This window comes from Culicoides brevitarsis, chromosome 2, assembly GCF_036172545.1.
Source record: "Culicoides brevitarsis isolate CSIRO-B50_1 chromosome 2, AGI_CSIRO_Cbre_v1, whole genome shotgun sequence".
NCBI lineage: Eukaryota > Metazoa > Arthropoda > Insecta > Diptera > Ceratopogonidae > Culicoides > Culicoides brevitarsis.
In genome coordinates this window covers 842,473-854,298 of record NC_087086.1, presented here as the reverse complement: position 1 = coordinate 854,298, position 11,826 = coordinate 842,473, and the positions used below count along the sequence as shown (strand labels likewise).

Sequence of the window (11,826 nt, the reverse complement as noted above, 5' to 3'; positions counted from 1 at the left end):
TTGTTTAGGAAACATTACATTTTCCAAACTTTTAAACGTCTTGTTGATATTTTTTGTATATAAATGTGTTGGTAAGTAGCTTTTTTTAATTTTCTCCCGAATCTCAAGAGTTTTGTAATTGAGTTTTAACGTTCGTCTGTCGCGTGCCTCTGGCGAAAATTTACTCCACAAAAGTTTTTCGGTAGTTAGGTAAAAGGATTTAAAATTTCGCTTGTAATTGCATTTGTCAGAGATGAGATGAGTTCAACAGCGAAACATTTCCAAAAACAATTTTTAATTGAATTGAGAGTTGCGTGCTTAGACATCCGCACAAAGACTTTTTGAATAGATTTTGCATGTTATTGTTAACAAAGTTTAGATTTTAGCAAAACATTTCCCTGCTAATGCTGTTATCGTTGTGTAATGACACCCACAAGCAATCATAATCAGAGCGTTGCGAGGCGCAACTATCGAACGACGTTGTCTCTCATAACGCAAAATGGAATGTTATAATATAACAATTAAGAATGTGTTTAGGAAAAGCAAACAACAAACGATGGTTTGTTAGATATTGTTGCACTTTGTTTTGCGAAAGTAAATGTTGTTAGGCAGAAATACGAATCTCGGAAATTTTTCGTGTAAGTTCAACGTTAAATTCTCCCGAGTTATCCTTATTTAATATTTTAACTGGCAATTTTCTTCATAGTTCATAACATTTAACGACATTTATTGCGAAAATAGAAGCGAGAGACAATTTAAAACGAGATGAGCACTTTATCGTTAGAACATGTGCGACTAAAACTTTTCCAGCTATCACATTTTAAAAAGAATTCATGCCAAATAATTTTCCTTTGTTTGCTCACAACAAGTCGTGATACAATTTCGGGGATTTCATACGAAAATCGTGTGTGTGTCTGAAAGAAAGAAGAACGAAAGATGCTTTAATTAAAATTATTACACTAATTAAGGGAATGTTTGCAACTATTTCTTCGTAACTCGCGTTAAAACGTTTTAGTACGACGTGTTTATGCATGATAAACGTGTGATAAAAGGAATTACATGCAAGAATGTTGCTCTATAGATTTGACCAAGTGTTGAGAAATAATTTTACGGCTCATTTTTCGCAAGGAATTTCTGAAGGAAGTGTTTATGTTAGACTTTAATTATAATAATAATTATTATTATTAAAATGCTTACACCTCTTCTTACGTTTGAGCTGTTGACACAATAGTATTTAATGCATTTCGTTGTACAAACAAAATTAATTTGGCACTAACGACATAAATTACCTCTATTATTTCTTACGTGTGTTTGCTTCCATCTCTTCGTGTGATGTATGTTGAAATTTATTTGCGTTGCTCTTGGAAATTAATTGTCGAAAGGTTCTGCCTCTTAATTATTATTTAGGTCATTTATTTAAATTTTCAATTAATTTTCTTACTTTTTTCGCTTTTTCTTTTTTTAGATATTTCCAACAGTGTGTTGGCAGCTCAGCGAGGACGTCTCATCGTACCTGTTTCATATGTTGCGCAATCCGCCGATTTACAAATCCAACTTGTCTCGTATGGGAGTCTCACGAAATACGATCAGGATTTGCGTTTGCAAATCTCTCGTATGGAGCCAAGCGGCAGAATAACAGTAGGCGTCATCGATGTGTTTCCCGATCCGTTTCTCAATGTCACGCAAATCACGATATCTTGTCAATATTTCATTCGAGGCGGCACTTATGAGTTAGAAATTGTAGGTAATGATATAAATAGCACGTTAGACAATCGCAGCACCGACCGTTTACGGCAATATTTGGATGTGAGATGGCCCGTTGCGAATATGATGGCGACGAAAAACACAATTGCTACATATCCGGGGCATTCGGTTAAAGTTCATTTGGAATTTGAGGGCGTCGAATGTCAACGCATCGATCCAACGATAGCTGGTTTGCCCGAATTTTGGTTGGAGCTTGTCTACTGTGGGCAAGAAACAATGTGCGACAGTGCAAATGTCACAACAAAATCACAAATTTTATACACAGAACCGCTTCGGGGACTTGTTGCAAGCAAAATCATCGAACTGGGATGCGAATTATTTGGTCTTGCCGGAAATTACATCTTTCAGTTGAAACCAATTAACCCAACGCCGAGTTACGTGAAAGCAGCTGTCATGATTCGTGCGGATTGGAGCGAAAAATTCGTATTTAACGTGCATGCGAGAAGCATTTTTCCGTGTGAACCGCATAGCGGAGGCATTGGCGTGTTGTTTGAATATCCTTCGTGCATTTTGGATCAATCCGATCGAATTCGACTGTACGCAAAATTGAGAGCTGATGTTGCTTCTCTTTCGCCGCCAACGTCGTTGCATTATATAACGGAGCAAAGAGTCATCAAAGGACAGCACTCGTTGCACTTTGATTGTGAGTTTTTCACGGAAAAGTACATCGAATATTGCTTCGTTTACGTCAGTCAAGCGATAAGCGGAGCTGTTGCTGACGTTCGAATGGATTGCGTTCCAACGTTGCCCGTATCAGGTAAATGAAAACTTTGCAAAAATCTGAAAGAAATTTTTTTTTATCATAAGACGGAAGAAAACTTGACATCTCAAAACTATTGCTCTCTTGTAAAGTCAACAAAGCAGAACTTTTTCTCTGAAGAAAAGAGAAAAAAATAAATGAAAACCCCTTTCTTTCTGTATTTGAACATTGCTTTGCTCTGTTACATGAATATGTCATTTGTTGTTGTCCTTTTATGTTTTATGACATATTTATGATGATGATTTTTTCTGCTTTGTAACCAAACAAGACATTTCACCTCTCGTACTGAAACGCACAAAAAGTCTCATTTCCTTGGATGTCTTTGACTATTTTAGCGTAAAAACTCTTCTAAACGTAAACCACAATTTTTACAATCTTTTCCTATATTAGACATTTGCCGTCATCGACACTCGTTTTTTTTTTTGCGAAAGTAATTACATTCATTTAAGTTTTTTTTCTTGTTTTTGAAGAAAAAAATATTTTTTATATGATAGTCATTTACTTTTTTGGTATATGATCCATATACTACTTTGTTTTTCATCGAATTTGATGAAAATGACAAAAAAATATAATCTTTTAATTTTTGTTTTCAATTGATCGTTAAAAAATATACCTAATTTAAAAATTTTTTATTTTAATATTTTTTCAAAATTTTTCAAGTATCTGTTCAGAATTCGAATTTTGAGAATATTTAGACCTTCAGCATAAATTTAAGTCTTCATTTGTTTAATTTTGACATCCAGAATGAAAGTTACAAATGTTGAGTAAAATTTTTGATTTTACATAATTTTCTTGAAAATACGGAAATTCTCTTTGAATGACAGCTTTAAATTTTGAACATTCAAAAATATAAAATTTACGTATTTTTTACGTAAAAAAATACGTAAAAAAAACGTAAAAAAATATAGAATTTTTTCAAATGTCTTTTTGTTGGTAGTAAAGCTTAAAAATTCAAAAATATAAAAATTTTCAAATTTTTTTTTTTTGATGTAGGTATAATAACTTACCCTGTAAAATTAATCCCTTAAGTTGTCAAATTAACGCCTTAGGAGATAAATTTAACTCTTAAGGGGTTAATTTCACAATTTTTTTGCCCATAGGGAGAACATATACTACAATTCGAATTTGCTTGCTAATTCAAGATACTTTTTTTACATATCGCTTCTAAACTTTAATTACTTTTAACATTAAAAAAAAACGATTAAAAAAATAATTATCATCAAGAAGGAAACTTGTTAGCATTTCAGTTGATCATTTTAAAAATAATCTGCAAGAGTCCGATGATTTTCTTCCATACTGCTTGACAATTTCTTTATAAGAGCATTTTCACGGAAAATCAGCTTTTACTTAATATTTTTCTACTCGCCATTCATTCAGTGCTTTAACATCCTTCGACACAACGAAAAACAAGCTCATACTAATGCAAATTGTAAAATGTGAAAATTCTCGTCGTAAAAAAAATTCATGTTTTCGCATCCTATATTTTTTTGTAACACAACGTGTGTGTTTGTGTAAAAAATATGTTTAATGAGCAAAATCGTTGTTACTTTGAAAAAAATGGAAAAAAATATTACAATAGTTATGTTCAGGGGATGTTTGAAAAATTCCATTCATATTCAACGCAAAAGTAATTAGATGAATGTACCAAGAGATGATGTGACAGATGAGTGACGTTGTGTTGTTAATGACGTTGGTAATTAAATCGAGCGAATCTCACGCGGAAACTTGAATCATAAAAAAAATCTTTTCATAAATATTTTTTTTTTTTGAGAAGAGGGAATGAAAAAAGTTTAAACGATGCAATAAAAAGCAACACGTACCGTCAATTTGTGCAAGAGACAGCTTTTCGTCGGCGACGTTTTCTTACCTTAACAGTTTTTTCAAGTATAAATTTTGCGGAAAATATGAAAAAAGGCAAGAGTAATAAAACTGTTGCATCTGAAAAATTTTCGTATCTCGGTACAAAATTGCTGCACGTTTCGTTACAATATTTTTTACTCAAAAAGTGATGATGATTCGTTTTTGACAAACATTTTTACAACAATTTTTAATAATAAATATGATTTGTAGGTACAAAAGTTCGTTCAAGTTAAACTTTAAAATTAAATTTTCTCCAAAAAAAATTTTTTTTTGATAAAACAAAGAGTTCGAGAGCAAAAAATTTAACAAAAGAGAACGAAATATTGAGCTTCTTTTCTTTTAGAAGGAAAAAAAGCTTAAAAACAAACAACGACTTCTAAATCATATAAAAAAGTCTGAATATAAGGATTAGAGGACGAGAAACAAAACATATAAAGAGAGAAGATTTTTTCAATGAGACGCATTTCAGGTAAAAGAAGCTATTATTATTTCCCTAAAGCACAAGTTTTGTGTGGAAAAAAATAGAGCTGAGACAAAGAATCGGAAAAAATGAACATTATTGCAGTGATTAGCGTATACTTCGCATTAAAATGTGAATGATCCTTCGAGTAAAATGGCAACAAGAGAATGTACTTCCAACAAGGCAAAGCAAACGTTTAAAAAGTTGTTTGCTTTTTTTTTGAAAAAATATGTAGATTAAAGTGCCATTCATGTCAGTATCTTCTTTGTCTACCTTTTTTTTGTTGCTGTATTTCTTCAACCTGAATGAATGACGGAAACAATGGACTTCTGTGTGCGAGAAAGCATCGCAAAAAAGGGAATTACGGAAAAAATTATCACAATGATTAATAACATATGTACTTAAAACCGCCTTTATCTCCTTTGTTCCCTTGTTTTTGTGCGTTTCCTCGGGAAAAATCTGTGAAAAATAGCTTTTGATGTCGCTTTCATGGAAATTTTTTCACTAACGATGACTTTTTCTCTCATTTCATGTGCATCGTAGATTCAGATACCGGCGGATGGAGTCCATTCAGCAACTGGAGTGCATGTTCAACAAATTGCGGCAAAGGTGTTCGTTATCGCTATCGCTTTTGTGATTCTCCGCCGCCGAGATATGGTGCCAAATTTTGCGAGGTAAGCAAACGATTAATATTATATGAAAAAAATTGTCTGGAATTTAATATTAAAAAAAATTGTGTGTGTTTAAAAAAAGGACGATTGTCAGTCATTCACACAGATGTAATTAATGGGATTTATGAATTCAACGGCGAACAAAAAAGAGATGAAAGTGAAAATTTTTGCAATAACTCCGTTCATTGTCGTTGGATTTATTTAAATTTTTTACGTCTGTCTCTCGCAATTTTCTTTTATTGATAAAATTTTTGAATTTTGATTAACTTTTTTTTGTCGTTTTTACATTCGCAGGGACCATCTGTTGAGACAGAAGTGTGTTATGGCAGTAAAAATCAGGATAGTTGGGAATGTTTGTACGGCGAATACGATAAAGTATTGCCTGCTGATCGAACGGATGTTATGGCAGAAATTGGTCCTGCTTGTCGCTGTGGATGCATGTAAGATTTCATTTCTTCAAGATTTTTTTTTTATTTTACAAAAATATTTTTTTTTTAGAATTCATGTTGGAGCAGTCAAACCAAAACGTGTCGTTGCTTCATCAGCTCAAGCCTGTCCCGGAAGAACTTTTTGGTTAATTCAAGCAGAAGATGGGCATCACATTCAATTCAAGCTGGATTTCTTCCGACTCCCGTGCTCGAATCAATATTTGCGCGTTCGTGATGGCGACACGTTGCAAGCTGATTTAATCGGACGATATGTCGGCGGCATGGAAAATAAATTGGATGTGCTCGAGTCAAGTGCATCACAAATTTTAATTGAATTTTTTTCGGAAGACTTATCGCATACGGATCACGGATTGTGTGGCGGCGGATTTTTGGGTCATGCAACGCAAATCAGTAAGTTTCACACGAGCAAAAAAAAATTAATTCGAGACTTTTTTCAATTAAAAATATTGTATTGCAGAAGCAACATCCATTGCGAATATTACCATCTCAGCCGTCATTAAAAATTCAATTCAATCTCATAAAATAAAAATAATTGATTTTAAACTTACGTTAGCGCATATTGCTGCCATTGTGTTCGTGTGTTTCATCAGTTTAATTAGTCTCCTGTTGGGTAAGTCCCCGAAAAACACTCTGTTTGATTGCATTTTTTGACCGAAATTCCCTTTTTGTAGGCATTCAATACATTTTCCGATATCATAAATATGAGAAAACGAGCAGAGAACCCGATTCGCCGGCACATACTCCAACAAATTCACATCCCGCATCACGAGCCATGTCGACAACGACACTTTTATCCGAAGTTGTTGCTATGGTCAAATTACGCCCGAAACCGAGTGTGAAACATGCAAGATTGCGAGAGAGTGTAGATGTCGACAATTTAGAAAATCAAGATTCACAAGAAATGGAAGTTTTAAAATCTCCAAGGTAAAAATAACGAAAAAATTCATTAATAAGGCAACGCCTTAAATTTTTCAAAATTTCCCTCTTTTCCATAGCTCATCAACTTTAAAAGCAACAACGTCGCATGATGACTTGAACTCCAAAGTGAATATCAGTAAAACATTCAAACTCGTCAATAAACGTTTGGAAAAACTTGGATTGAGTCCTCAGAATGAAACAGCAAGTTTACCTGAGTTGCCTATTGAAACGCCGCTTCTGAGGAAAAAGAATGTAGATTTAACGTTACCTGAAAGCGGAAAAAGTGTCGGAAATTTAGAGTCAAGCTTAAAGGGAAAAGCAGGAAAAAGTTCAACTCCATCGCCGAATGAGAGAGATTCCTTTGCGAGTGACGATACAGAGAAAAAAGACGAAGAACGAAGTATTACGACATCGACATCCATGGGAAGTAATTCAACTTTAACGAATGTGAGTTTAGAAAATTTTAATAATTTTTGATTTTTTATAAAATTATATTTTTTTATTTTTTTGCTTTTAGGGATGTTATTCTCCTGCATTTAACATGAGTAATGGAAGAGTCGTAATTCGTACGAGCAACATAAAAGAAAGTAAAGAGAAGAAAAATCGTGAAAAATTGATGGCAACTACAGGATCAGAATTTTCATTGTCAAATCCAGAAGAACTCGAAATGGATTATTACGATTATAATGTCATAAATTCAGCTGCTGCTCCCGGAAGTTATTTGGGTGAGGGTCATTATCTTTTTTCGTTATCTCGAATGTTTGAAAAATTTTTTTTTTATTTTAGGAATGGATCCTGCTTTTCTCGTTTGGATCCCTCCGATCGACGAAGGCAATATAATTAACGAAATGGATGCTAACGAGCCTCATTACGAAGAAATTATTGAAAGACCAACAAATCCAAAAACTCCTGAAGAAGAAGATGACGACGAAGGATCTCCGAAAGTTCCTCCAAAGCCTCCGCGTCGCAGTATTACAAACACGCATCAAACGAACCAAGAAATCAAGGCACTTTTATCAAAGTCACCCGAAAAACACGAAAGCGAAGACTCGAAAAAAGGATCTTCCGGAGAAAGTATTCAAATGACAGATTTGACGCCGAAACGACTTATCAAAGAAATCGATGTGCAAAAGGAAACCGTAATGATAAAAGCAACAACAGACAATCGCATTGCCGATTATTACGGATTGTCTGACATTCAATTTGCGGATGATGTTGACGATATGGATGACGAAGTGCAGTACATTGACGAAAATAAAAGAGTTGAAGCGACAAGAAGTCGATATAAAGTGTAGACAAGTATTTATAAAGTAGATGAATAAGAAGTTGTTATGCAGCATAAGTAAGATATATCGTAAGAATTAAGCAATTAAGGTTTAGATATAATGAATTTTAAACATACGCTTCGTTATTAGAGCCTTGATGAACGTACCCTTTGAAAGTTTTTGTTGTTATCCTATTTTTAACGAATTTTTAGTTTAAAAAAATTGAAAAAAAAAATATTTATTAGAAAAAAACGATGAACAAAATTAAAATTTAGTGCAATTCTTCTCATGATTTTATTAATTTAAGAGTTTTTTGTTCTTTTTTCCTTAAATATAAGTAATCTAGTCATAAATGATGAAATTTTTGTAGAATAAGAGTGAATAGAATGCTTCTTTTATTTATTTTTGTACAAAAAGTTTTAACGATAGACCAAGAAAAATGTTTTAAATAAGGATTTAGTGAGTAAGGATAGAGAAAAGCACTTTTAGAATATCGTTTGAAATTCAATTCATGTACTTTGAAATTCAGAAAAATCATTTTTTGTCATTTTTAACAAAATTTTATGATTTTCACAAATTTAAAGTACATAAATTGAATTTCAAACGATCTTTCTTCAATAAAGATTATACTATTCTGTATGAAAAAATGTGTAAAAATGTAAAAGAAAGCATTATGAGAAAGAAATCAAATTGAAATGAAAGAAAATTGATCTCCATTTGATCGATTGAATGAAAAATTATTAATAAAAAGTTAGTAATGGACATAAAATTGCATTTTTAATTCTTTCTTGAACAAATTTTTAACTGACAAGTACGAAATTTTCAATTCAAATTCGAATTTTCATCTGGGTTTGTTCCTCAATGCACATTTTTCTCTTACTTTTCATTCTCAGCTGTTCATATTTGACGTTTAATTTTCCATAAATCGCAGAAAATGGCTTGCATGAAGTCGATTAACATTTTGCAACAGCTAAAAAATTGCCATTTGAGCACTCGTTTGCTCAGTACAAGCTCTCGGGCTCTTTGTCAAACTCGTGATGTTACACATACAGGACAAGTAAGCATCTTTCCGTATCTCTTCAAGTGTTTTTGAAAGCGAGATTGATTACGCAAGTACCTTGTTATTGTTTCTCTTTTGCTATTTTAGGTGTTCGAGCCGGAAGATTATCGCAACGCACGTTTCCAAAATGCTGCCCGTATCGTAAATCCCAATTGGGGCATCAAATTGATCGAAGAACAGCCAATTATCGAAAGTACACAACGCGTTGTTTCGTGCAATGGAGGCGGAGGTCCTCTCGGGCATCCAAAAGTGTACATTAATTTGGTAAAAAATTTCGATTTTATTCGAAAAGTAAAGAAATTTGATGATTTTTTTCATTTTTAGGACAAACCAGGAGCTCATTCATGCGGATATTGCGGCTTACGATTCCAAAAGAAAGATCATCATCACTAAATTCATGGATTTTTGTGTTAATGTTAGAGAAAAATTCAACTTTTGCAAATAAATAAGTTGGAGAATTGTAAAAAGGTCAAAAAATGTTGTTATTTTGGAATTTAATTGTTTTTGTCAAAACTTTCTAATTACACTAAAGATCGAGGACTAAAGCACGCAATATTTTCCTTAACTCCTTATCACGTCAGTTTTTCTTCTCAAAATAAGTTTCGTGGCAATGTGTATCCGTCTTTGTTGACATAAAGCGTGCGATCAAGCTCGACAATTGGTTTGATGTTTCCTTCATCCGGATCTGTGTGTGGCAACAATGAATTCATCGTAATTTCTTTCCCATTTTCCGATTTTGTTATCGTTACATGCGTTACTCCATCTTGACCCGTTACTGCTTTCTTGATTTCGTAACTTCCATCGGGTTGACGAATTGTTGTGACGATCGTACGTTGTCTGAAAACATTTGGCGACGACATTCCATCGAAGACTCCGGATTTGGGCATGCCAAAGGGCGTATTTACTCGAGGTTGTAACGAACGAGGTTGACGAGGCGCTGCAATTGGAGGCGTTTGAACAGTATCGTGAATTAAATCCATAAATTTCTCTTCGTCTGTTCGAGGAACTTCTTTTTTCGGGACTTCCGTTGCAGGAACCATCGAATCAAAGAACGAATTTAGCTCATTTGCCATACTTTCCTGATAATCGTCGTTGTTGATTTGTCCTCTGATGTTTAGCTTGAACATTTCCTCGTGCAATTTATCCATATGAGATTTTAGTCCTTGATCATCTAACGCTTTGAGCACTTGTTTCATGTGTTCTTCGATATGTTTATCTAATTCGCTGAAATCTTCGGCGTCGCCAAACAATCCGAAACCGAATTTGTCTTCAATCGATCTGAAATGAAACGTAGAAACATATTTATAGAAAAAGTTTTTTCTTCATTTCTGATGACGACTTACTTTTTGTTGTCTGTTTTGTTGTTTTTGCAACTACCATCGCATCCTTTTTCCTCTAAACCGAGAATCTTCTTAAAAAGGTCCATTTTAGACACTTTTTTGCTTTTGCTGAAGTTTCTAGATGCCTTGAAAATGGATTTGTTTAGAATTTCTGCTTATGAAAGTTTATTTTTATTATGTTATGGTTAGATATGACTTTCTGTCAAAGTCAACTTAACGAGTCGAAATTGACTTGATCGCATTTTTTCTTTAATGAGATTTTTTAAAAACTTTTTTAAGTTTATTTTTGTTAAATTTTTCAAAATTTTTAATTTTTTAAGTAATTTTTTCACAGACAGACAATTTAAGCCATTAAAGAGCATTTTTTACATGAAATGCCCTTCAAATGACATTCACTTGAAAAATTCAACCCTGAAATTGATTCAAAATTTTTTATCGTTAAATTTCAAAATATAAAAAGTAAATTACCTGACGTTTCCATTTACAAAAAAAAACTTTTTTCAAACTTTTTCTTCTTTTGTATGAAAATTTTCTTTCGTCGGTCGCATGAAAAAAAGTGTTGATAACTAGTTTAACAATTTCTCAATACGATACCTTATTAGACCTGAACGTGTTTCTCATGACGATGCTTCTGAGATTTCAAGTCAACTATTTACCGCACGAAAGAAAAACTTTTTCTGTTGTTTCTTCTTGACATTTGCTTCAGAGCAGAAGAGGACAACGTACGTCGCTTATTGAACAAGATTATTTCATAAATTTACCTGAACTTTGTTTTCGTGCTATCAACTCCATTTTTACCGCGAAAAGTTCAAAACTAATAATAACAAACAAAAAGATGCAGAAAGAAGCGAGATTTAATCCCAAAAGGAGATGTCAAACGTGTGTTTTTGTTAAAGTTGAGTTGACTCGTGACATAAGCGAAAAATTTTGTGAATCACAGAGTTTGTGTCTTATCAGCATATAAAGTTTTCAATGTGTCATTCTGAAATTTGAAGTGTTTTTAGTATTTTGTGATTTTTCATCAAAGCTATATTCTAATAAAATACAATTTTTAATTAAAAATCGTTGTAAAAACTCCCGTTTATGATTTAATATTGTCCGATTATAAATTTTGATGATATTTGATCACACACGTTTTCCGATAGTAAAATATTTATCAACACTCAAGACTTCAAGAGCATGTATAACGCCATTTCTTATCGATTTCAAGTGCAGATAACTTTCTACCTATAACTATTTCAAAGCAAATAAAACGATAAAACTAAATTTAAATTCAAAATTAGGTCTAAAAATTTTCTAA

The 11,826-nt window shown here is 32.9% G+C and overlaps 3 protein-coding genes across 3 annotated transcripts; 2 read left to right on the top strand and 1 right to left on the bottom strand.

Annotated features, from left to right (window-relative positions):
* The first annotated feature begins 506 nt into the window (after positions 1-506).
* LOC134832514 (uncharacterized) lies at positions 507-8,156 on the top strand. The gene is made up of 10 exons (XM_063846572.1): positions 507-573; positions 1,445-2,500; positions 5,367-5,497; positions 5,789-5,934; positions 5,993-6,333; positions 6,401-6,553; positions 6,615-6,867; positions 6,939-7,308; positions 7,379-7,586; positions 7,648-8,156. The coding sequence occupies exons 1-10, from the start codon at positions 507-509 to the stop codon at positions 8,154-8,156; spliced, it is 3,234 nt and encodes a 1,077-aa protein (XP_063702642.1).
* An 868-nt stretch (positions 8,157-9,024) lies between these two features.
* Positions 9,025-9,671, top strand: LOC134829509 (NADH dehydrogenase [ubiquinone] iron-sulfur protein 6, mitochondrial). Its single transcript, XM_063842596.1, has 3 exons — positions 9,025-9,183; positions 9,274-9,450; positions 9,511-9,671. Exons 1-3 carry the CDS (start codon positions 9,061-9,063, stop codon positions 9,577-9,579), a joined length of 369 nt encoding a protein of 122 aa, XP_063698666.1. The 5' UTR covers positions 9,025-9,060; the 3' UTR covers positions 9,580-9,671.
* Positions 9,661-10,705, bottom strand: LOC134829508 (uncharacterized). Its single transcript, XM_063842595.1, has 2 exons — positions 10,530-10,705; positions 9,661-10,464 (listed from the first exon to the last, which is right to left on the bottom strand). Exons 1-2 carry the CDS (start codon positions 10,610-10,612, stop codon positions 9,777-9,779), a joined length of 771 nt encoding a protein of 256 aa, XP_063698665.1. The 5' UTR covers positions 10,613-10,705; the 3' UTR covers positions 9,661-9,776.
* Positions 10,706-11,826: the final 1,121 nt, after the last annotated feature.